Source organism: Harpia harpyja, chromosome 4 (assembly GCF_026419915.1).
Source record: "Harpia harpyja isolate bHarHar1 chromosome 4, bHarHar1 primary haplotype, whole genome shotgun sequence".
NCBI classification, from domain to species: Eukaryota; Metazoa; Chordata; class Aves; order Accipitriformes; family Accipitridae; genus Harpia; species Harpia harpyja.
The window spans coordinates 64,759,665-64,785,578 of record NC_068943.1 but is presented as its reverse complement, the minus strand read 5'-3'; the positions used below and the strand labels follow the sequence as shown (position 1 = coordinate 64,785,578).

Here is a 25,914-nt window from a genome sequence, read left to right as displayed (position 1 = left end):
AGGATAAACTTTGGGTTCTGTGGATTTCAAAAGCTGGAAACATCCTTTTTCAGAGCTGATTTTTAATTAAGACTTGAGCTTTGGGAACAGTGTGCCAGAGGTCTGAGAAGGCCTTCCTGCAAGCAGTCTTGAATTTATTTTTAATGCACTGAATAAACATTAGGAAGTAAAATGCTTGCCCCAGGATATCTGTAGCTATTTCACCCTTTCTCTTGGCTCTGACTTCCCAAACTTTTTCTCCTTTATTTAAAAAAGGAAAGTTGGAGAATAGTCTGCCTATGCTTAATAGTGGTTCCTGTGCCAGTCACTGACTGCCCTTGTCCTGTAATTGCAGAAACCAGTTCCAGCAAATTCATAATTTCCTCTCTGCTTTTGACTGTGGAGCTTATTAGGTTTTAGCAGGGTCAAAGGTTCATCCATTCACTCTTAAAAGTGTGTGATCACCTTACATGGTAGCATATTTTTGAGCAGAAGTGTCCATTCAGTTCTCCATCGTAAAGATGAGCAGTTTGGGTTCTAGCATCACACTTCTTAATTGCTTCTTAAAAATAATGTCATACACTTCCCAGTTCTCAAGTTTCCTTTGGAATTGCTACAGTCATGCACAGAAAAATGTCTTAGCTATTCAGCTGTAACGTTTTGCAGTTGTTGGGGGCAGAAGACTAAATTCATCCTTGTGCAAGTGTGTGTATGCAATAATCTCCAACCAAGTTCTAGGTTAGTTGAGCTCAATGGACTTAATGTAATTGCCTGCATCAATTACTTTTAAATTTTACAGTTTGTCTATATCCCTCAGAAGTGGGGGTGGGATTGCCTTTATAGTGAGGTCTTATAGTGTCATAGCATAATAGGTGTAATTAAGAAAAAAAAATAATTCTTGCACTCTTCATAGCCAATCTCTGATCTGTACCCAAACATGTGTTTACTGATATAATTGTACACATACATTCATACAGACTAGAGTACCTCAATCCTTCCATGTTTTAAAAATCTAATAATGCATGTTAAAATGCATGTTTTAAGCACACAGCTGGTATTGTGCATTTTGAAAACTATTCAGTTGCTGCTCTCTCAATGCATGGAGCTCAGCTTGCCAGGGAAGACTATGAAGTGATGTCCTCATTGCTGTATTGACTTCTGGGAAAGCAGAAGAAACTGACCAGAAAGTAATTAACCTTGGAAGTAATTTAGGGGCACCAAAATGATGGGTCTCAAGAATTGCTTCCTTAAGGCTTTTCTTGCTGGGCTGCTGGCCACTTCAGTAGTGGAGTCAGCTTCGAGAGCCAAATGGCAGAACTCCTCCTGATTTTGATGGTGTGCTGTCTCATAGTTAAGACCCTTCAGAACCACAAATATTCAGCAAACTTTCTATGTGCATAAATCCGTACTCGCATGCATACCACAGGCACCAGACATCTTGCCTCCCTCTTTCCTGGAAGACAAACTTAAATGAATTTTTTTTTTTTTTGTGAAGTATCTGTCATACATTGATATATAGAAATCAATACAGTTTAGCAATGCTAAGATTTTCCATAAGTGGTTATTCTGAATTATGTACAGTTTTAAGTCCCACTGGCCAAGAAAGTTTGCTACATAACAGGGAATCTAATTTGTCTTTTTTATGCTAAACTATTTGAGTAATTTTGCAGTTCATATGAGGATTAGTTTCTCTCTACAGTTTTCCTGTTGTGAGGCAACTAGCTTGTGTTATTGTTTTCAACATTTGTGAGCCTAACTATACTAAATTGCAGAGTGCTTGCTCTTTTCTGAACATCAGTCAGCTTGAAAAGAGTACGTCAGCTTCACTTTAGTCTGCCTGCCACTTTGGGGTGACTAGGGTGTGCCCTCAGAATTGTTTTGCCATTGAGCTAATGACTATTTTAAGGTCAACATGATGCTTCTAAAAAGACTCATCTTAGAGGAAGAAGTTCAGAAATCTGAAAGAATACATTTCAGGTGTATTTCATACTGAATTTATGTAACCCTAGAGCTTCATAGGTAAAATCTTGGTTTTGCTGAAATAAGCAGCAGATCTCCCTTTGACTTTAACAGGTGAAATTCTGCAGGTAGTATATGCAATTCTTTTATGCTTAGGCTTGTCAAACCATAACTGCCCTAAATATTGCACCTTGTTTCCTTACAGATGTGCACTGGTAACTACATATTTGTTCCTTATATGATAACTCCACATAACAAGGTGTACTGCTGTGATAGCAGTTTTATGAAGGGACTAACAGAACTAATGCAGCCCAGTTTTGAGTCGCTGCTTGGGCCTATATGCTTACCTCTGGTGGATCGATTTATTCAGCTCTTGAAGGTGGCACAGGCCAGTTCAAGGTGAGTTGTCTTTTTGTACCCCTGTGTAAAACTCATATATTCCGGCTGGCAATATAAATGTCAGACTCTAGCTTCAGGGTGATGTGATGTTTTGCCTTCTGTCAAGATAAATTAATAATGAATGACTTACCTTGACGAAATCTCTCCATTGACACTGCTCTATCAATAATTGTTCCACATATACACTGTGGGAGAGCTGCAAGGCCAGAAAAACAAATGCAAGGGACCTGTCCCAAATTGCTGACGTGAAGTTGTTCATCTCCAGCCAGTATTTCCGGGAATCCATTCTGAACGACATCAGGAAGGCCCGTAACCTCTACACAGGCAAAGAGCTTGCAGCAGAGCTGGCAAGGATTCGACAGCGAGTGGATAATGTTGAAGTCTTGTCTGCTGACATTGTAATAAACTTGCTGCTGTCCTACAGAGACATCCAGGTATGAATCCTATGCTCTAAGATCAGCTAAAACATAGTAAATTAAATTACATTCTCAGTGAGATTTTTAGTATATTTTGCACATATTTGCTAACAAACTATACAAATAATGCACACTAGTAAAAATCTTTTACAGTATCTTCACTGATGCTTTTTACTTTTTTTTTGTAGTTAGACTGTTCATAGCAGATAAGTGCTGTTATTTTATAACAGCATCTAAAAAGTACACAACATAGAATAACCCTTCTCCATCTCAGCATTACTATGTGACAAACAGCCTGTAGCGTGTCCTACTTAAAGGCTATGGTAGCATTCTGCTATTGATACGTGTACGTATTCTTTGTCACCATGCTTGTGACATTTCTCATGGAAACATAAAATGTTCATGTGCATTTTGGCTTCTGGAACGGTGCAAGTAATTGCTTACTTTGTTAGACATAATTTCAACTGTTGTTCCTTAAACATTTTGAAGTGGTTTGGTTTCAATTTTGGTTTTGTTTGTTTGTTTTTTAAATATGTCAGAGAGTAAGCTACTTTAAAAACTGTGGTATTGAAAGATTATTTTATTGTGTTTTTGTGGCTCATGCCTACTTCAGAGTTTTGGGATGCCTTAATTCAGAAGCAGTTAGCATTGTAATGTCTGTACAATATGAACTCTGATATGCATTCAGCCCCTGAAGCTAACTTTAATCATGACATAGATGTACTAAAATTTCCACAGGTCCATGTTGAAGCAGTACAGGAGACCAAATTGTGTGTCCCTGCTAAATACTGTGCATATTCACATTTCTGATGAGTGCCAGGCTGTTTACAGTTTGAGACTGAAGAAACTAAAATCTATAAAACTTAAAATGAACTGAAAATACTTCTTAGTATGAAATAAGAGGTGCTTAGTTCAAAGAGGAGTTTATATAGGCATACCTCAGTAGAGCTACATAAAACTTCATTATTCCCTTCTTTTGAAAGGATTATGATTCCATTGTGAAACTGGTGAAAACCTTAGAAAAACTGCCTACTTTTGACTTGGCTTCCCACCACCATGTGAGGTTTCATTATGCGTTTGCGCTGAACAGGTAAGAATCCTCCCTTTCTTCTGCTGTTGAACAGTAAATCAGAACTGCAGACTTCTCACAGGCTTGGTAGTCCCGGGTGAAGTTTCCTACTGGAATCTTCATACGCACGTCTAGGGTTTTTCAGTGAAGCAACTCTGGGGACTCTGAGCTTAGTGATCAATCTAAGCTTTCTTTCTCTTGTACTGTCAAAATCCATTCCTTTTCCTTAAATGTGTTTGATTTGTCTTTCCATAGGTTTGCATCATTTTCTCATTTCAGTACCTAAATCAGAGCAAATAAATACCTAGCAGTATTTTACCTCTATAAAATACACTTCTAACATTGCTGTATGAGTGGCAGTGCTGCAGCATTTGTGCTAACTTAGACATCATCTTATTCAAGTCTGAGTTCTGGTAGTGTCAGGAGACAGGAGGAGAACTTTCATCAAGTGGCCATCAGAAGATTTTATAATAATAATAATAATAATAATAATACCCTAATTTTCATGTTCTCTGATAACATGCACAAAATGTGCCACATGGAGCAGCATGCACTACTTTCTTGGGTTAAATGAGAGCCAAGCCTAGATTTTTCTTTTTCTAGGATACTGGCAATTGGGCAAGGCACTAAAGGGGGAGTTTTTTAGAGGAAACTACAGAGGTTTTCTGCTTCCTTGCTGTTATCACAATAAACATTTTGCTATTGACATTTAGAGGAGTAGACCAGGTGTCAGCATTGAAATTCTCAAATATGGAAAATGTCTACAGATCTTTCTGCTTCTCGCAGATTTGAATATTGTAATTCAGGTTTGCTGAAGAGCCTCAAAACTGCATGTCATGTCAAAGTGATGTCAAAATATGTCACAAGTAATTAGCTGAAAAACTAAACCTGTTTTTGAAACAAAACAAAAATAAAAAACAGCTATCTGGCATTGTTTTGTCTGAATAAAACGTCCAGATCCTTTCTTGTTCCTTTGTACCAAGTATATGAAGGTATAAATATTGTGCCCTTTTTGTTCCTGCTTTGCCATAAATATGTGGAGCTTTGCAGATTAAATAGTCCAGCATGTGTCTGCCACTTCTACGTAGCCTTCACAAAGGTCACTAGGTGTACCTTGGAGTTTTAAGAAGGTATTTAGACCTCAGGGCCACCATTTTCTAAAACAAAGTCACCTTTGAAAACAGGACTTGACTAGTTCACTGGGGCACTAAAAAACCTGCAGAATTGCAATACAATCTTTTCAAGCAGATTCTTACACTTCATTGGTTCTGTTGAGACTTCTTGCAGACTGAAAGGTCTGTTTTTATAGATGTGACTATTAAGATGTAGCCTTTGAGGGTATCTTCATACAAAAGGTCTACACAGTACCTCCAAAGGAGTTCAGATTTTCCTCTCCCTCCCTTCTCCAGATTGTACATTCCACTGGAATCCATGACAGCCATGAAAATGTTTATGCTTTGCTGTATGCTAGGAAGGAATTATTTGGGTTAATTGTAGCTTTCTCCTTATTGGGAATATAGAGGATGTTTCCTGAGCTAAGGCAGGTCTGGAATACTCTGCACATCTGAACGTTTGTTGTGGAAGAAGCTGTCCCTCTTGCTTCTAATCCAGGTCACGAGTACGGAAGGATGGAGCGGCTCAATTAGTCAGGATTAGTCTGAACTAAATCAAGAAAGTGTGTGAGGGCACTGATGGTGGAAGAGTAAGCAGAAAGAAAAGTGGGGACCTCTGTCTCTGGAGACCAGCAAAGTGTAAATGGCTCATATTATAAAACACTGTTGTGTCTTACTGGTTTTGTTCTCATTAAGTTCAGGTAGCTATTGGTTTGATCTGGATTAGTGATAGTTGATACAAGATGTGGAAGAGTTATCCACCTGAAACTGCATTCTGAAAATTGCCCTTCTGTAATGAGTGTCAGCCGAAAAACGAAGCTGCAGACTTACCCTTGTTCCTTTGCTGAAGTGGTCAATATGAGAAGAGAAAACAAAAGGAAGCAAACCTTCAACAACCGGCAAGTGATCAGTTGGCAGGGGAACTAAGTAACACAGACCTGAAGGAGACTGTTACTTGCTCAGCCAGGAGCACTTGATTTCTCTCCCTGGGGCCTGGGATTGTCCATCTCAAATGAGTACACCAGCCTTGCTGTGCCACTCTAGAAGTACTTGGGGAGCCTAATGCAGCTCTGTAGTCTGAGGGGACTTTTCCTAATTTGGTAGAATCTGACTGGTCTGAAGGTTGGGTGGAGACAGCACTGGGTTTCATTTGTCTTTCTCATCAGGCTGAGACAACAATAGAGGTTGGCCCAGCACGTAGACTTGCACACTCTGGGGTTTTTTTGCTCAGGAAAGCGTTTTATACTATCTGCTCAAGCAAGTGCTTTTGCTCTGTTTTCTTAATTATTTTTGTTATGATGTAAGTACTCATTCATCCTTTGTTACCTATTCTGCTTGATTTAAACCTTTTCTTCCACATCACTCCCTTCTGGAGCTGCATACATGAGCTCAGAGCTCGCAAGTTCAGGTATCACGTAGAGTACACATGCTCTGATCTCTCAGGTTTGACATTGACACTACCTGTGCAGATGCATCAAAACTTTGATATGTTCTTGTAGAGGGGGAAGAAAAAATCCACTACTGAACTTCTGATCAAATAGTATCTGCTTTAGGATGGCTGTGGCTTTTGATGTGTTGGTTTTTTTTTCTTTCTGAGGTAGCTTTCTCTTGCAAACTTCTTCAGTGCAAAGCTTGCAAGACAGATACAAAACCACTTTTATATATTCTCCTCAATTCAAATTGTAGCCACTGAAATATTACAAGCAATTTCTCCAAAAGAATATAATACTCTTTCCAAACCACCGAAGAATAGTTTTTGCTGAGAAAGGAGTCATTTGCTTGTTCAGTACACAAATATGTAAAAAATTCTAAACTCTTGATACTGAACGATATATGTATCTAAACTGTGAGTCACCAGGAAGTGTCTAATGCTTGCAATTATGTGGTTTATTTGTCTTAAGTACTCCTGTTAATATTATCAGCTTCACTTCCTAACCTTCCCTATTATGGGAATTCAGTCTGGTTTGTACATTTTGGGTTTTTTGCTTCACATTCACGATCAAAATGTGTGTGTATATACATACATACATACATATATATATAGATATATAAAACCCCACAAACACAAGATGGAATCTTTCTTTCCTTTAAAGCATGAATTACTATGAAAGAAATATTAGATACGAAACCTGAGGTTCGTATCTTTCTATTTTGTAAGAAAGTAACAAGTCATCTTTCTAAGAATTTCTTTTGAGGCTCTTGTTGCTGCTGTTAGTGCTTTGCTCTAGCTGATGCTTCATGAGAGAGAGGAAACATGTTTCAGGGCTTTTATAAACGTGTCCCGTGATATTAAGAAAAGGGAAAAAAAAGAGAAAGAAAGAGGGAGAAAAAAGTGTGGATATATAATATAATCCATTGTGTCTAGAGACACATTTTACATGGATAAAATCATACATATATATTCAAACATGGTCATGAAAAACTTTCTTGTTAACTTCATTGGGTTTTTTAATCAAAATTTTTATTGTTTAATAGGCGAAATCTGCCTGGAGACAGACAGAAAGCTCTAGAAATTATGATTCCCCTGGTAGAACAGGAAGACCAAGTAGCTTCAGATATGTACTGCCTGGTTGGTCGAATTTACAAGGACATGTTTTTGGAATCTGGGTTCACAGATACAGAAAGCAGGGACAAAGGGACGTTCTGGTGAGTACTGTTTTCCTGGTCTATGTCCTTTTGTTAGCTTTGGAAAAATATTCCTTAAACAAGAATATATTTCAACTGTTTTTCATTCCAAAAATTTGGCATCCTTAAGGGATACACTGAATCTTCTAATCTTCTTTGCTTATTTGTTAAGAATGAGAGATTTATGTTGTTCACAGATCTGGTTCCACAAAGTTCTTGAGGTGCCTCAGAGACTTGGAAGTTTAGGTAGCTCTCATCGGAGTATATTTTCCTCCTTTTTCCCAAATATGAAGTCTCCTGTTTACTATATTATTCTTAGGAATCTGAGCCAGACAATAATCAGCTGTGAATCAATTGGCATATCTGCAATCTGATAGATACTAGCTAGCTAGGCTTAAAAGTGCTGAGGTTTAACTCTGCACTGATGCTTAGGATGTACCATTCTGTCGTCTTTTTTTTTTTTTTCTGCTTCCATGCTCACAAGTAATATGACTCTTACAAGCTCATGCTGGCAAAAGTTTTATCACCTCATCATCACCATATAGTATATGCATATTACAGTGGACTACAGTCCCATCAATAGTCAAAGTAGCACACAATAGGCTAGACAAATTCTTATCTTAATTTTAGAGGCAAGTATCATGTTTTTTATTGCTTTTGAAATGCACTAAAACGCTGTTATGTGGAATAAGTTAACAAATGGAGGCACTGGATGCCATCCTAGACTTCTGTGAGGATGCGCTCCTTTTCTCCATTATGATTCAGATGAGGGAACAGACAATCTGTGTTTATGTATCGTGCACATCAGATTCTAGTTCTGGTCTTGTGCTCATCAGCTGCCTGTTGAAGTAAATGCTTAGAATGGAAAGTTTTCTTCTCCCTTCGTCATTTATCACTTGTTTTCAGTAAACTTCAGATTAGAACTGTCTTTGGTAAAAGATAAGATATAATTGTTTACCATTTGTGGTCTCAGAATATGAGTACAGTTTAGAATTGCTGGTCATGTTTCACAGTTTTGCAATGCTTATTGGACTTTTTTTAAAGATGTTGCAATAACAGGAATGCAGCATATTGTTGTCGTCCCCCTCTTCATAATTTTGAATTAAAGAAAAATTTTATTTCCTCTAAGGCAAAGCCCATAACAAACTTTCAAGATTCTCTTTAAAAAAAAAAAAATATTTTGCTCATGTCATGAACTAATGTAAAAAGAAAACTGTAGTCCTGTATGCAAATGCTACGCATTATCACAAGCTAAATAGAATAAATAGAAATTACTTTTGGTATTGTACATCTTGCTTTTTCCTCATTAGTAGCGCCTTATGAATAGATAAAACTTTGACATTTTCAAACACAATTGAACTAAGAACGATTATATGTATAATAGTGGTAATTACTTCTAGGATATTTCATGTAGAATGCACTTTTAGTTGGTGCATCTTAGCAGTCACGATATTCAGACATTTGATGAGGGGAAGTGATTGCAGTCAGGCATACTAGTTTGGGAAAGGACAGCAGGCTGGCAGCTCCTGCAGCAGGGTAGGATGCTGACCAGCCAGCCCATGAATAATCCCTGAAGTCTCTGGCAAGTCAGACCCCGTACAGACTGCTCCCTGTGCCCGCTGCCATAGAACAAGGTGATCTCTATTGAGTCAAGCTCGAGTTTGGCTGGAAGATGTACCGGATGGGCCAGCTGCTTTTGGTTTGTACTTTATGCTGGGCATTGATTTGAATTCTAGTGTTAGTCATATAGGAGGCTTGACATGGCTGAAGGGTTGACTCATAACTCAGTGGAAGGCTCCTGGGAAGGAGCAGACCTACTCCAGTGCTACACCGGGCCACAACAAGGGAAGATGTGTGCAGGAACAATACCTCCATGGTAGTGTAACTTTATTTTGAGGTAAGGGTTATTATCTCAGTCTTAGAGAAATGAGGATGCAGAAGTATGGTGAATTGCATAAGATAATGAGAATTTGGTAGCAGAACCAAAGCACTGGTTTTGCAACAACCGGTGATGTCAAGGTACTTTATTCCAAAAAAAAAAAAAAAAAAAAAAAAGGCAGGCAGTGTGCTTTCCTGATAATTAAAAAGCAGAATAAAAGACATCTTTCATATAAATATGAGACAAGAGATGAAAGATTAATTATTAACTGTCACTTTCTTGTTGCATACTGACAGTGTAAATCAGACTTACCAAAGCTATCAAGTCTTTATTCAAATGTCTTTACTGCTATCTCCTTAATTCAGCATTTGTACTGCAACATTTTCCCAAATGTCAGCTTTCAATTTCTTGATGGCATTTATAATCGCATCAGCTAAGCCAGCCTCTACTTTATAGGCAGACTTTTAAAACTTACCGCCTTTCTACGATACTGCGCGGGCTCCTCCAGTGATATTTGGGGCGTGACAAGGTACAGCAATTGTACCAGTTGAATTTAAATCAGTTCAGTCAACAGATGTGGCTTGTGAGTTGTTTGGGACACTGTGAATATTTTTATCTGTTCAAAATTAATTATTACAGGTTATGTTTTATTTTTTGTCTGTAAATTTTTGCTGTGCAGGCTATGTGGATATAAGGCAGGTTTAAGAATGTCAGCACAGGATCGCACCAAATACAAAACTACACTTTTGGTTATAAGAATTTAGGAGAGGTAAATAGGACTACAGAGGTCCAAGATACCAGTATTTCTTGGTGTGAGTAGCATGTAAAGATGGCTAGAAAAATTAATTTCTGCTGTGGGGAAGGGAGATGTGGAAGCAATTTGGAAAGAAAAGGCAGAACCCCGGTACAAAAATTCCCAGGATGTCCTTTCTGGTCTGCTGGGGGTAGGTGGCAAGCTCCTGGCAGCAGGGGACTGAAGGGGTGGCCTCTGACAAGAGATGAGGAGCTGCCGTATGTCAGACACAGCCAGTTCCAGCCAGCTCCAACGGACTCATCACTGGCCAAAACTGAGCGCATCAGTAACTCTGGTGGCACCTCTGTGGTAACATATTTAAGAAAAGGGGAAAAGGTTTTTTGGGGGGCTGTTTCACCAGTGCTTCTGCAAGCAGTAACTATATTGCAAACTTAAGCTCACCTCCACCTCCTTTGCCTGTATGACTAACATTGTTTACAGCACAAATGTGCCCACCTGTTGAAATGCATGAGAGATGCTTATTTTATCTTTAAATTTTGAAGTTTTGTCTGTATCTGTCCCAGAACTAGAGAAATTTTGATTGTCATGCCAGGAATTAGGTATTTGGGGGCAAAACAAAAAAAGTGAAAGTACAGTCTCCTGTATTGGAACAAAAATACTTGCAAGGTTTTTTCTTCTTCTGTCAATCTTTCCTTTTCCTGATACTGCATGAGGAGTACAGGATGAAAGATCTCTGGGGCAATAAAGGGAGTCCAGTTCCTAACATCACTGTCTCTCCAAACAGATTATGCCAGCCAACGGGTCTCTTCTAGCTATATATGCTTAAAATCAATGAAAGTGTCATCCTGTTTGGTGGGTTTTTATGGGGTTTGGGTTTTGTTGTGGGTTGTGGTTTATTTTTTTTAAGTGAGCGAAAATATTTTGTATGTACTTTCTTCATTGTTTTGTTGTAACTCACAGTACAAAAGGAAGGGCAGATGATGAAGGAAAAGCATTAATTGAGTCTACTCTGCTCATCATGCTTTTTTTTTTTTAGAGGACTAGACTCTTGTCTAATGATTAAGTTCTTTGGAGGTGGGCAGCTGGAGTATAGAAAGAGTGTATCTGTAACAGATTGAAGAGAAGCCTGTCTTGCAGTTTTGGAAAGCAGAGCTTATGCTAGAGGATGCAAAGTCCTGAATCATTAGAGCAGGAAAAACAACAAACAAAATAAAATTAAAAAATTACAAACCAGCCATATTTTTGGCCTGCTAGGATCAAAATGCCTTAGATTTGCTTACATGTCAAAGTGTGGTCTGGAAGCCAAATTCTTAGTTTTTGCATAGATTATTTTTCTTTCCTTACTTCTCTGTTAATCTCACAACCTGCTTAATTTTTTTTATATAATCCATCTGTTTGTCTGGATTTTTCCCATTCTTTTGAAAGTAATTTTAAACTCCATTGCTTTTTACTGTAGCAGAGTTGTGTTAACTGAATCTCTTGTGCTCCTTAACTCACATATGATAGTCTTGTTTGCCTCCTCCTTACAGGGCGGGGGGGGGGGGGTGTATGTATATGCAACCAAACACGTTCTCACTCTGTAGAACAAGTTTAAAGCACTGTAGGTCTGCTGTTGTCACCACAACGTGCTTTGCTAGCATGAGGACAGTGTTTGTGTGAAGACCCTCAACTTCTTTTAAGACAAGATTTAGGCTAGGTGAATACCACTGCCGTTCCTCTGGCTCGCTCACTTCCTCTTGAGGAGAATGAAATCTGATACAGTCCTTTTTTATGTGAATAGACTCATAAGGATGATGTCAATGAGACACTCAGTAAAGAATAAAATTTGGAGTAGCTGAAATCATAGCTAAATGCGAAGTATGTTCATGTATCACTTGCTTTTGTGCTTATACATTTTGATATGCTTGTATGTCACTGTAGCAGATCCACAATAGAATCTAAGGTTTCAAGTCAGTGAAAATTTGTATACTTAAGAGTAAATTTATGAGCTTATTAATATAACTGTGAAACAGGTCTCTTAGAAGCTCATAGTATTTTTTTCTTTAATCTCAAATAAAATTGGAAATCTAGTAAGATACTATAACTTTACTGGGATGGATGAGTAGGGTCTGTGCTTGTTGTGTATGGGGAAAGGAAATGGGAGGAGGATGTATAAATAACGGACTCCCCAAAATAACCACAAAGCATGTGTGGAAAACAGAAATATTTTTGCTTCCATGGATTCTTGCTGTGTAAACAGAAGATAAGCACTTAAAGTACCTAAAAGTATAATTATGTCCCTATTAGATCGCATTATTTAGAAAGTAAACTTGTATGTTTGTTTTTTTCTAGGTTCAAAAAGGCGTTTGAGTCAGAGCCAACATTACAGTCAGGAATTAATTATGCAGTACTCCTCCTGGCAGCTGGACATTGCTTTGATACCTCTTTTGAGCTGCGGAAAGTTGGTAATTATAGCTTGCAAATTCACAGTGAAATCGCATTCTAGTGAAAGTATGACACCACCCACTGTTGTAGGGGAAAAATCTGATGGTTGCATATGAATGCTTTGATAGTGAGCATGTGAATATTTAAGCTGGTCTGCCCCACCACCACTGATCCCACCTGACCATGGGTGAGCGCTGTCATGAAGACCTGGTTCCAGTTTCAAGGTCTTAACTGGTTACCCGAACTTAGTGAAAAATGACAGCCCTTCTTTGCAATGGCATCATTTGCATGAAACAGGAACACCTGAAGGGACAATCCAGTTCCAGCTAGCATTCTTAAAAATAAACAAACAAAACCCCCTGTAGAACTGTAGGGAATATGGACAAAAAGTCCATCCAAAGAGTGGGGAAAATGCACTTGAGCTTGGGATGGGCTGAGAGAAGAATGTTTCTCTTCCAATACTTTTTTTGAGGTTTCCTGAATGTCTGTATTCATAGAATCACAGACTGGTTTGGGTTGGAAGGGATCTTTTAAAGACCATCTAGTCCAACCCCCTTGCCATGGGCAGGGACATCTTTCACTAGACCAGGTTGCTCAGCCTGACTTTGAACACTTCCAATGACGGGGCATTCATAAATTCCCTGGGCAACCTCGTCCAACATCTCACCACCCTCATCGTAAAAAATTTCTTTCTTAAGAAGGAAGAATTAAAGTGTCCATTTTGTTTGTGATTTTGCTGGATTTGAGGAGAGTGCAAAGTCAAGATTAGTCAGTAATACTTTCAGGGAAGGTATGGGAGAAAGCACTGAAAGTTGTAATGTGTAGTAACATATCCTTTTCAACTGGCATTCTTCTCCATGAATTTCCATAATTCTTGAATTATTGTAAAGTCTTTTTTATCCTTCTGTCTCCTGAAGAGGTAGCCAAGTGAGAAAGGAACAACGTTCTTTGCTCCACAGAATATATCTGTAATCAGCCACTGCTCTAGTTTAGAAGTTAGGTGTGTACTGTATGTCTGCAAGTAATTTTCTACATAGAGAAGGTCTTTTTGAGTGTGAAGGTCAGAGTAAGATGGTTACTTTCACATAGATAATGGAAGTGAAATTAAAGTTCTCTGGTATGAATGAAGGTATTCACTTGGATGTGATAGGCTGCATAGAGTTGCCTCAGCTACTGTATTTGCCCTTCTGTGAGTGGGTGAGATTTTGCTTTTTGGGTCAGATAGAATACTTTCATGTCCTGCACTGAAATTTGAATTCTTGTGCCAGTGTAGGAGGTAAAAATACATGTTTTTCTTCCTACATAGCATTTGCAAATATTCACTCAGCTGGCCTAATTTTAAATTAGATAGTTTAGCAAAGCTGGGCTGTATTTATTGTGTAGTTTAATTTGAATCCCTCCATTTTAAAGAAACTTCTCAATTGCACGCAGGCTACAGCCAACTAGATTTGGACAAATTAATTGTACTGATGAAATCTGGCTGTTATTTGTAGGGATCAGATGTTTGGTATCATCTTGTTGTGAGTTTGTCCAGTGCTGTTTTCCCTGTCGGTTGTACGGAGAACATTACAGAAATTAAGGTTCCTTATTACTTAAGGTTTCATATATGGCTGATGAATGATTTAGTGGAGAAATATCTGGTGGCTATTTGGTGGAAAATTTTTTTTTTTTTTTGAGCTGTTGCTGTGCCCCTCTCTTACGTAAACATTTACTTGGCGTCTGCTGAAAACCCTTGATATAGCAACCCCTGCTGTTATCTACTAGTGTCTATCTTTCTTATTTTGTTATGGGAAGTATTTTCAAGATACTTTAAGCCTCAGACTTAGCTATTTTGAAACAAGTTTTCAAATACATATATAATATAGACCCTATGTGTGTCACTGGTCATTGATTTCTTGTTGATAAGGCTGTGGTCACTGTTCATAGAATCATAGAACGCCAGGTTGGAAGGGACCTCAAGGATCACATGGTCCAACCTTTGTTGGCAAAAGCACGGTCTAGACAAGGTGGCCTAGCACCCTGTCCAGCCAAATCTTAAAAGTGTCTGATGTTGGGGAATCCACCACTTCTCTGGGGAGATTATTCCAATGACTGATTGTTCCCACTGTGAAAAATTTTCCTCTTGTGTCCAATCGGAATCTCCCTACGAGTCACTTGTACCCATTACCCCTAGTCTTTTTCACATGACTCCTTGTAAAAAGAGAGTCTCCATCTTCTTTGTAGCCACCCTTTAAATACTGGAACGTAGTGATAAGGTCTCCCTTAAATTCTTTTCTCCAGGCTGAACAAACTCAGTTCACTCAGCCTTTCCTCATACAGCAGGCTTGCCAGTCCTTTGCTCACCTTTGTGGCCCTTCTCTGGACCCTCTCCAGTCTGTCCATATCTTCTTTTGTATAGTGGGGACTAAAGCTGAACGCAGTATTCCAGGTATGGCCTGACAAGTGCTGAGTAGAGTGGGATAACGACTTCTTTATCTCTGCTGGTGATGCCCTTGTTGATCCAGCTCAGCATCCTGTTGGCTTGCTCTGCTGCAGCAGCACACTGTTCACTCATATTGAGCTTGTTGTCCACCAGGACCCCCAGGTCCCTTTCCACAAAGCTGCTCCCCAGCAGGGTAGATCCCAGCCTGTGCTGCACTCCTGGATCATGTTTTTCCAGGTGCAAGACCGTACATTTGTCTTTGTACAGTGACGTTTGTCAGCTGGCTTGAGTTGTGCTAGATTCTGAGGGTAATGTATTATTTTATTGGTCTTGGGCTAACGTTAATGTTTTAAACAAAACCACAGAGGCTGTGTGGGAAAACATTTTGATTTTTTCTTTTTTTCCTGTCCCAAGAATCTCTTAAATATGTGTCATTCTTTTGATGTCACTTCTTGTTTAGATCTGTGTATACAAGACCATTCGTTAGCAGTAGTTAGATTTGCCTGGCAGTGCTTTCAGTTTGGTGTCCACCTGCCGCATTATCTGTAGCACACAGAAATTAAAGGAAGTCTGTCTTCTGGTGGGAGATGGGGAGAGAGGTGAGAGCAAGCTGGTTAAAGTTCAGGCCAGGTTATATGGAAATTATATTGGTAGGTTGGGAAAGGCTAAGGAAGGATATGGTCCCTAACAGCACTTCAGAGGGCTGTAATTAGAAGATGCATAGCTGATTACATTGGCAGTGATGTAATAACTCCAGTAAAACTAAGTCCAGTATCCAAGAGAATTTCTACCAATCTGCATCATATCAGAAAATTTGCCTTCTAAAAGTTCCTACCTCTACTTGTCAGATAATAGTCCACAACTAAATAATCATGTGAAGCATTAATGAAAATCCTCCTTCTATTTTCTGAACAGTACTGCTTTCTTAACTGTACAAAATTGCAGAACTTTGAAACAGAAATGCAGTGCTCAGTAAGTGCATTGACAGTAATGATCTCTGCAGGCTGTGCAGCTTTGACACACAAAGGATCCTGTAATATGAATTGCTCTGTCAATATTTGAGCAAGGAAAGCAGTTTATTTATAAAGCCTTCATAGTAATATTTAACTGGTAATATCTACTTCTGTATCTTATTTTCTTCAAGCTGTGGGTATATTCTTGGCATTATAAAAACAGTGGCTTTTCTGGCATTAATGGTTTCTCTATTTTGGCTCATTTATTTTTAAGGCAAAATATTTTTGATAAAATATACTGGAATTCAGCTGCTGTTTTTTTTCTCCCCCGTGAACGCCAAGTTTATCATGGAAGGAGAGAATGTCTTGACTTTGCCTCGATTTTCTTATATACTCAAAAAACTTTTCAAGATGGTGAAATCAAAATAAACTAAAGAAGAGAAATTATACAAGGAGACCACAAGCTCAGAGTGAAATTCATGCAGGTGTTCACTTTGCATGTTTGCACAGAAAGGTTTTTTTGTTCCCCCATCCCCCAGAAAAGACCAACCCCACTGGAAAACAAAACAAAAAAGCCCCACCCACCTTTATAAATTAGTTATAGTCCTTTGAACCTATTGCTAATGTCTCCATGCTGCAACTGCATTTTTCCAACTTGCCTTTCAGGGGTAAGTAAGTTTATAGATGAGCTTTGTAGAGGAAGGTCAGCAAACTAGAGTGAGTTTCAGCACCGAGTACCTCATCTTTCTTGGAAGAATTTGATGAAAGGTTGAGGTTGTCTTCTCTATGGTAATAGGATCCACTTCACAAAATACTTGGCTAAAACTTCCAGTTCATTCAGACTACGTAACAGTAACGATTCCCAAACTTGGTGTCCTCAGATATCATTGCTGCTACACATCCATCCTTTTTCCCACCATCTTCCTATAGCTCTCCCTTACTCCATGAGCTGGGACTCAAAATCCTTGCTATCACCAGTCTTACCCTCCTAACAAACACTTCTCCCTGCCACACCAGTAATCCCACTCCCTTCCCATGTGAGTTGTACCTTTCATCAAAACAACACACTCAGTTTGTACCTTGCTTTGGCTCCATTAACCACGTCTGGAGCACTGAAGGGTTGTGATGGGTGAGTTCCTGCAGACGCAATGAAGCATAGCGGAGTATGCAAGCCTGTGAACCAGCGACCAGTGCTGTTGCTCGCTGTGACAAATAGTTTGTGATAGCTTGTCAGCGGTCACTGCAACTGTGAGTGCCATCGCCCAGTACTCAGCGAAGGCCCTCCGCACAGCTAAATTGCTCCCTTTCCCCTTCCTACCAGCAAAGGTATACCCACCTGAAATGATTCATGTATCCCTGTGATACCAATTCCTTACTTCCCTTGTGATGAGATCACATTCAAAGCCTGTGGAAGTTAGTAGGTGTCTATCAGCTCTTGTATGTTGCTGTCATGTGCATGCAAATGTTTTAGATGTTCTAGCAGAGCCCTTCAGCCTTTGAGGATATTGCTGAGTAGTGTTACTCTAGGGTCCTGGAGGAGATTAGTTTTTTCCATTTACTGTGTTGTGTGCATAGTGTGTAGGTTTTGCTTTCTAGAACCCAACTGAAGTTGAACACATTTATCACAAATTCCCCCTTCCTATCCTACACTGACAATGTACACCCAAGGTGTACATCCTCAAGCGGTCTCTTGACAGTGTGCATGCATACAGCACCCTGGCTTAAAGCCTTGCAAAGCTGATAGACATAGGGATGGTCACCTCTGTATGTTGTGGAGTTGATGGCGGTGATGTACATTGCATCATGTCTCGCATCTGAGATATTTTGTAAAATCTATTGCATTTTTTTCCTTCAGGAATAACTAAACAAACTTCTTTCCCAAGAAGCAAACAAATAATGTTTTTGTATGATTTAAGTATTATTTTGTTCTGTATGTTACTCAAGCATGACTATTTCTTGTTAGCAAGAGAGTACAAAGTGTGAAATATAGATGTGAAATAGGCTATAGACCTCTTGGATACAATTTTACATTTTAAAAACATTTATTGTCTGATGTTGATAACATAAAAATGTGAACAATGTGAGGAAACAAGATGAATTTTGTAGACTGAAATGTAGCTAATGTAGTGTCTATCCATCTTGATAAGATTTATTGCTGCTTCCAGCACAAAGTTTAGTCTGCTTGCTACTGAAGGAAGGTTAAGGGAAAAAAAAGGTCAACAATTGCATTGAAATTTCTTGTGAATACTCAGCCTTAATATCAAGGACAACGGAATGTGATGTGGGAGGGAAACTGTCATAGCGGAGTAGTGTGGGAAAAGTGAATAAAAGACTATGGTGGTAAAGAGGCTTGTCTTGTAAGCTGCAAATTGTTTTATTTGCGGGGGATGGGATAGTGTATCTCATGCTAGCTACAAGTATGTAGCAGCTAATATGAACTAAAAATCATCCTGAAGGCCACAGGGAAACTTGCAGTTCTCAGAAAACTTAGCAAGTCAAAATAAAACCTGGGGCTCTCCATAGCCTTGAGTTGCTGAGGGACTTATGAATATTAATAGATGTCTTTCATTGGGGTAGGATTTGCGGCAATTAAAAGAACATCACTGCTGGAAGAAGCCCAGTGGATCATCTGTTCCTTCTGCATGGGACCTTGTCTATAAAGGTAAGTTTGGGGCTTGGGACTTGTAAGTCAAAAAAACAAAGCAGAAAAAAACATAATAGGTGCCTTATTCAGCATCTGTTAAGTTTTTACAGCTATGTTGTGTAGCCTAAGGCCCCAATTTACCTTTGTAGATGAGGTCCATGCAATAACATAGGTAATCTGACTGTGGCCTTGTCCTGACAGCGATGTCTTAAAGTTCCTTTCTTGAGAAGCCTTTAGGAAGAGGGGGAGGGGAGAAAAAAAAATAATCCACTATCGCTTAGGGAGTTTGGAAGGCATATAACACAAACTGGTAAGTATGATTTCCATCTTACTTCATTGAAATGGAGAGGTTATGGTAATTTAAGCAATTAATAGATTTCAAATCAGGGAAATTGATATTTTAAAACTGTATTAATAATTCCTGTGACCTATTATTCTTTTTACTACAGGAGTAAAGATCAGCAGCCTGCTTGGTAAAAAGGGGAGCTTGGAGAAACTGCAGAGCTATTGGGAAGTAGGATCTTTCTTGGGGGCCAGTATGTTGGCTAATGACCATATAAGAGTGATCCAGGCTTCAGAAAAGCTGTTTAAGCTAAAGGCACCAGCATGGTAAGGTGATAAACAAGATCATGTACATTGATATGTATTGAAACATTGGAGTCCTTCAGCTTTCACATTTGGCATCGTATTTATCTGATGGGAGATTGGTTTGGGGTGTGTTTTGGTTTTTTTCTTTTAACAGATTTTGCTGTCTGTGTATTGTTTCACTGCACTTTTACCCAGACAAGGGAGACTCTTCCCCTTTTGCCCTTATTCAGGAACAGATTTGATATGGGTCTTTAATTTGATGTCTGAGAAGGACAGATTCACCATTGGCTCGAGGCTCTTCTGAGGGCAAAAGGGGAAAGGTGGAGTTGCTTGTAGGCACCATGCTTCAGTGGTTACATTGCTGAAGAGAAGTGGTAGTAACATGTGGGTTTAATCATAACTGCCTGAAAGGTTTTGGAAGTGCAGACAGCTTGGCTATATAGGCATGGATATACCTTGGAATACTGTGGTGGTTATTGGTTATACCAGCTGGTTTAGGAACTTGAACATGAATGAGCTGTACAGTGCAAGTTGCATCTCATTATGATTGAGAAGAATGCAGATTAAATTCCAATGAACAGAAATGTTGTAAATCTAGCATTAAAGACAACCCTGTAGATTCAACATCTGTTTTGCAAAGGCCCAGAGATGTCTGCTCTGGCAGCAGGCTCCCGGCACCTGTTCTGCTTTGGATATAGGCAGCAAGTAAGCACCAGTCACCTGTTCATCGAGGGCTGGGATCCTGTTAGCTGGGGAGAACCAAGACTCTTTTCTGACCAAAAAAAGTTGTCATTTGAAAGAGTGCATACATCACAGCCTATGTATTTTTGTTCTAGAAAGTGTCTCCAAAAGCTGATCAGAGGGGAATGTATGTATGTGTGCTAAAATATGGAAATGCTAAACTTCTGTATTCACATAACATAGGAATTATGTCAAAATTAAGAACTCTGATTTTCTGACCAAATATTTTAGAAATGCTGTTTACGGTGTATTTATCTGCAAGGTTTTCCATTTTTATTATGTGCATGTTTTACTGAGAAGCTGGATGGCACTCTCTGGAAGCCTTCTGGTAGAGTTTTCCGGAGTTTATGAATGCCTGGTTGTCAGGATTTTATGTTACCATTGCCTTTGGAGTTTAAATCTGTGAATTAAACTCTGAGAATGCAGCACACTCACTTGTGTTTCAGGAAGGATTTCTCCTGTGAGCAATTCCTGCCCAGTCTGTTGCGGGCTGTTCAGCAGAGCCCACTTGGTGCAAAGGGGAGTAGATACAGTACCTTAAGCCAGACATCCCCATGGCCTAAGAAGGGTGACTGGAAAATGCACAGCTATGGAACTTTCCCAAAAGGATCTCTGACTTTACATTATACCTTCTTATCATAAGCCTGGAAACAAAGCTTCCATGAATAGTCTAATTGCAATAAGGTGTAGCTGTGGTAAATCCTCTTTAAGCATGTGTATCTCATTGCTGTAATATTCGTAAAAATTGCATAAGATTATGTTTACAACTTTTTTTCAAAAATGCCAAGAGAAAGCAATGTTATGAGAAGCCCCATAAATCAGCCCCAGAAAGTAGAACAGCAGAGAGAGCTGCATTTAGGGGAGACATTCAGCACTGCTGTTGTCCTTCCCTAGCAATGCCAAAGGCTGCTTAGCATAGCTGTTGTCATCTTTATAGGATAGTCAGTTCCAGAAGTGTCGTGTTTTAGAAATCTGTGTTAACTGACAATGCAGATACAATAACGAAGACAGAACAGTGTAGAAAGTTAAACTAGTGGACTTGTCACCTGGGTTTTTATTTGAGGTTGGTCACTACTGAAACAAGTTTGACATGGGCTCAGTTTGGTCCATAGGTAGAGGATTTAGATATTTCATGAAGCTTTCATGGTTTAGGATAGCAGACAGGATCAGGAATATATGCAGGAAGGAGTGTCCCAGAACTCATTTGTATTTCAGGTTACTAATGTAGCAGCTACATTTCCAGTTCTAAATGGGGAATTGCTATTATTAAAAGCAATCCTAGGGAACCAAAATCTTACCGGCTGCCTTGGTGTTGCAGTGGTGAATGTTTCAGTTGTGATTAAAGGTAGAGACATTATCATTTACAAACTGTATTGAATTTATAATCTATGTATGCTTGGATGATCGCAGGTACCTGAAGTCTATTGTAGAGACTATTTTGATATATCAGCATTTTAAGAAACTGACTCCAGAACAACATACGGCCAAACAGGAACTTGTGGACTTCTGGATGGACTTCCTTGTTGAAGCCACCAAGACAGATGTGTCTGTAGTTCGATTTCCAGTAAGTGGTTGTTTCATTGTTAGTTTGGGTTTTTTTAATAAATTGTGACATGAAGGAAATGAACACAAAACACTGCTTGTTTTTAGGTTGCCAGACAATAAACTGCTTGTCCAGAAGAAATGTATTTGGCCTGCATATTAGATTGGTTTTAATTGATTGCATGTAGCTACAATGGGATTGCACAGTGTGTTCCATATGAAAGTAATGAGGAAAAAAGTCAAGATAGAATTTTGCTATTTAGTGTTTGCTACCAATGGGTATACTTCTAAAGCAAACCTTTGCAGTGCATTCCAGGTGATACTATATTAACTATATTATGTTTTGAAGAAAAGATATTTAATTTCAGTCTCTTTCTAGCTCAGCAGGCTTTGCATATGCTACTGCCAATTAAGCCTGTGCTCTTAGAGGTTAAAAATCAGCCCAAGCAGTCAGAAGTCTATTGTTCCAGCTACTAGACAATGTATTTCAACAACATTGCACTATAAGTATACATATATATGCACTTTTCTGATTTCTTACACAAACATTTTGCTGAAAATTTTTATTAGATACCCTGGTGTTCTACAACATTCTGAAAGTACACTGTAAAAAGATTGTTGTTCCCTGTACATATTAACTATATGTGTATGGGAAATAATATCTTGGGTATTCCTTTCAGCTAACCATTAGCAAATACAGCTTTTTGTTTTAAATAGCAGTTGCTATTGTCTCCCAGATACTTGAAGCGCATACTGGTTGTTTTGTACAGTTCTTTTGGCTTCCGTGTGTAGATGAGATAATAAACCATAAGGAAGACTCTAGTGTTGAACAGCAACAGCTTGAGGCAGTAAAGTGAAAGCAACATGAGACTCTCTAGGGAGCCTGGTTCTCCTCCGAGGAGATCGGATGTAAAGTTTTGCAGGGAAGCAAAAAATATTTTGAATCCTCTGGTTTTTGTAAAAGACAAGGCCATATTCTTTTTAGATTTTTTTTTTGATGATGAAGTGGTGCGATTAGATATTTAATATAGGCTCTGACTTATGAAACTGTCCAAGTCAAATGGTTTGGATTTTTATTAAGAGACAAACCAAAACAGAACATTGTGATAGCATAAGCCAAAAGATAAACCCAGTGACCATATAGTTTGTGTTGTACAGGAAACTATGCTGGTGTTGCGGACAGACGTACATGATCTCTCATAATACAAAAATTCTATTTGTGCCTATTCAGAAGGAAAATCACACCATTCAACAAGTCAACAAAATGAAACATAGTAACTTTCTTTTCCCTCCCTTCTCCCAGATTCTTATAAATAATTTATTCTAAAAAGTTTTTTGCAGATTTCCTTATTGTGAATTGTTCTCAGAGCTTGAACTTAAGGAATTCACTATCCATCGGTACTAGCTTAGCTGTCAGTTACTCTCTTATCTGGTAGCATCGGTGTCATCATCCTCTTTTTGGCCTTTGGAGGAAGAAATGACATAGCGTGTGGGTAACTTGCTATAGGCTAAAGACCCTGATCTGTGAAATGGTTTAAACCAGATTTTAGAAGTTATAAGTGTCTGGAGATGCCAAGCAACACATTTGAAGTCCCACTGGTCATCATTTACAGAGTTAAATGCCTAGATACTTTTTAAAATTTGGCCTTGCATTTCTTCCAGTGTATCTGTGTGCTCATTGACTCTGTAGGAGGTGACTCTAAGCCATGGCTCTTTAAATGATTTTCTGCTTAGGTGTTTGTTTGTTTGGTTTTTTTTAAATAGGTGTAGACCAAGTTGCCCTAGTCAAGCATTATTTCCTAAAGCAATTCTTTGAACTTCAAAAATTTTCAAGTGAGAAATTCTGTGTCTTGGATATTTGGAAGATTATGTTTGATTGGAGCTTTTATGGGAGAGGGAAGGGCAGAAGAAAGGAAGGAGGTTATCAGTTTGTTAACCATCTTTAACTTAGTCCTACTTTATAAATGTCTTTCAGCTAAACACTGAGGGCTAGAAATCTTCTTATGTGTGCTGCAGTGGAAAAGTAGCTTTTTCTTTAATTAATACCAATACTTTACATTCTGAAGAATGAGAATACCTTAAACACAGGCAATATAGAATTGGTGTTTTAGACATCAGATTTTAACCACTGAAAATCTAAAATAAATAAACAGTTCTAATAAGAAACCACACTTCTTCAAATAGCCAAATTTTTGTTGACTTTCCTTTAAAGCATGCTGGAAGCTTTAAAGATCTGGAAGTAATTTTGGCGGAACATAATTAAAGTGGCAGAGTGGCTGGCTTCATTTACTAAGTGGTTATGTTAGACTAAATCTTGCTGCATTGCATGCCATCTCTTTTACGTGATGGTTCTAGTTTTTGTTTCACTTATTCCAGGAAATTGTCTATAATCTTTAGCTGTCAGCCTCTTGCAGTGGTGCTCGTTGCTTTTGAGAAAATAATTTGATCTGGTGGCTATACTTCATGGTGGTCTAAATCAAAAGCAGTTCAGGCTAGCTCTAGGTTGATGTGTTTTTCTGATTCACCCAAATGCGCTTCTACCAAAAGATGATAAAGGTATACCATGAATCCTGTCCATGTGGGAGATGGAGGTTATTGAATGGCATTGCAAGAGAATGAATTGTGACAGAAATATTTTAAAATGTGATAGCTGTCAGAGAAATAATTTGGAAAATTAATATGAGCTACCAATTGACACGTAATAACCTTATAGAAAAACTAAGTTAAAATTGGCTTTTTTTTTTTTTAAACCTAAGTTACTGTCAGCCTTACTAAACTAGCCCAGTACCCCAAATTTTACCTTTCATTATGTTTCCCCTGTTTTTCCTGCTATGGTATGACTACAGAAATAGTTTTAACAGATTTTAATACTTTTTAAAGTTCTACATGTTTTGTACTAACTCTTTAAAAATTTTTTTTTTCTACAAGGTTTTAATATTGGAACCAACAAAAATCTATCAGCCCTCATATCTCTCCATCAACAGTGAAGCCGAGGAGAAGACTGTATCTATCTGGCATGTGCTGCCTGATGACAAGGTATACTATGATGTTGTCTGTAGTTGTAACTTTTTTCACAATTTAAAAGTATGCATGGTACATAAGGCATATAACATGTAAACAGTTGCATCTAATGATGGATTCTGCAAAGGAGAAAAGTGTTTCAGTAACACACAGGAAGATGCTGTGGACATATGTTGCCATCGTGGTTTTTTTTAGTTTTAATATGGCATTCTTAACTTTTTCTTTAAGCTTGTCTTGTTCAATGGATCTTTTCTCTACATTTTTAAAAATAACTTGCATCTTCTTTCAGGTTTTAAATCAGTGCATAATATACAACAAGTCTGTTGCTTAAGATTTCATAAGTAATTTACAATATACTGTCATCATACAAATAATGTCACATAAATTACTTATACAAACAGAAGAATCTTCTTCTGTACTTGCAGTATTACTTGTCAGCTGTGGTAAATACTCCTTTAACATGAAAGTAATAGAGACTGGTGTCTTAAAAGGGGAGCAGAATCAATCAAAAGCCAAAGAAATATTTGGCAGAAGGATAGATAGATGCTCAGAAGGTCTAGAAATTGAAAAAGCTGGGAAGTCCATATGTCAAGGTGTGAGATAGCCAGACATGTTTGGAAAGGAGCTTAGAAAATCTGGAGATGCAAGGGGAGAGGAAAACCTAGAATGGTTATTGCATTCTGGGATGCTTAGGAAGCAAAATGTTGGTAAGAGTGAAGACAGGGAGGACATCGTAGAACCTCAGAGAAGGACAGGAGCACAGAAACACGGGGGGAGTATATGAAGAGTGAATGGAGGCTGAGTCAGCTGGAGGCACAACAATGGAGATAGTGTGATTTGTAAGAACTAGCACTATTCATTCTTCCATGAAAGCATTTTGTTTGCCTGCAGGATAGGACAGTGAAGACCTATTTTTCAGGAAATCCATCCTTCAGCTTTTGTACTTTTAGTCTGTTGAAGGAGAAACATTTTTGCATGCAGAATATGTGAGGCCATACTGCTTAGAATTTTTGTTGTGAGTACATGAGAAAATGTAAGTGGACAGTGGCTGAAATAGCATATTTTGAGCACAAACTGAAATGTTTGCCTAGACCAATGAATTTCTGTTTATTTGTGGTTTATTCTGACTGATGTTTTTCTAAGTAGGCTCAGCCTCTGAGAATAATATAAAAAATAAATTTATGCAATTCTTGGACAAAACCAAATTTGCCATCCAGTAAATAATGATTTGTCAGTACTACAGAGTAAACCTTTCTATTGTAAAATATCTGTTCTGAAAGTATTTCTGTATTCAGAATTTAGTCTATTTAGAAACTACTTGTATATGGGTTTTTTTGTTTGTTTTGTAGGCTTTTATTTGTGTGTATGTAGTTTACCTCCAAAAAAT

At 38.4% G+C, this 25,914-nt stretch overlaps 1 protein-coding gene across 1 annotated transcript in view; it reads left to right on the top strand.

Moving 5' to 3' along the window:
* The window catches only part of MAP3K5 (mitogen-activated protein kinase kinase kinase 5), a 109,422-nt gene that overhangs the window by 43,254 nt on the left and 40,254 nt on the right, over positions 1-25,914 (top strand). The window contains exons 4-11 of the mRNA XM_052784456.1: positions 2,144-2,337; positions 2,603-2,771; positions 3,737-3,843; positions 7,410-7,580; positions 12,524-12,636; positions 19,085-19,244; positions 21,375-21,528; positions 24,435-24,542. Coding sequence (XP_052640416.1) covers positions 2,144-2,337; positions 2,603-2,771; positions 3,737-3,843; positions 7,410-7,580; positions 12,524-12,636; positions 19,085-19,244; positions 21,375-21,528; positions 24,435-24,542 — 1,176 coding nt within the window. The remainder of the gene's footprint in view (positions 1-2,143; positions 2,338-2,602; positions 2,772-3,736; positions 3,844-7,409; positions 7,581-12,523; positions 12,637-19,084; positions 19,245-21,374; positions 21,529-24,434; positions 24,543-25,914) is intronic.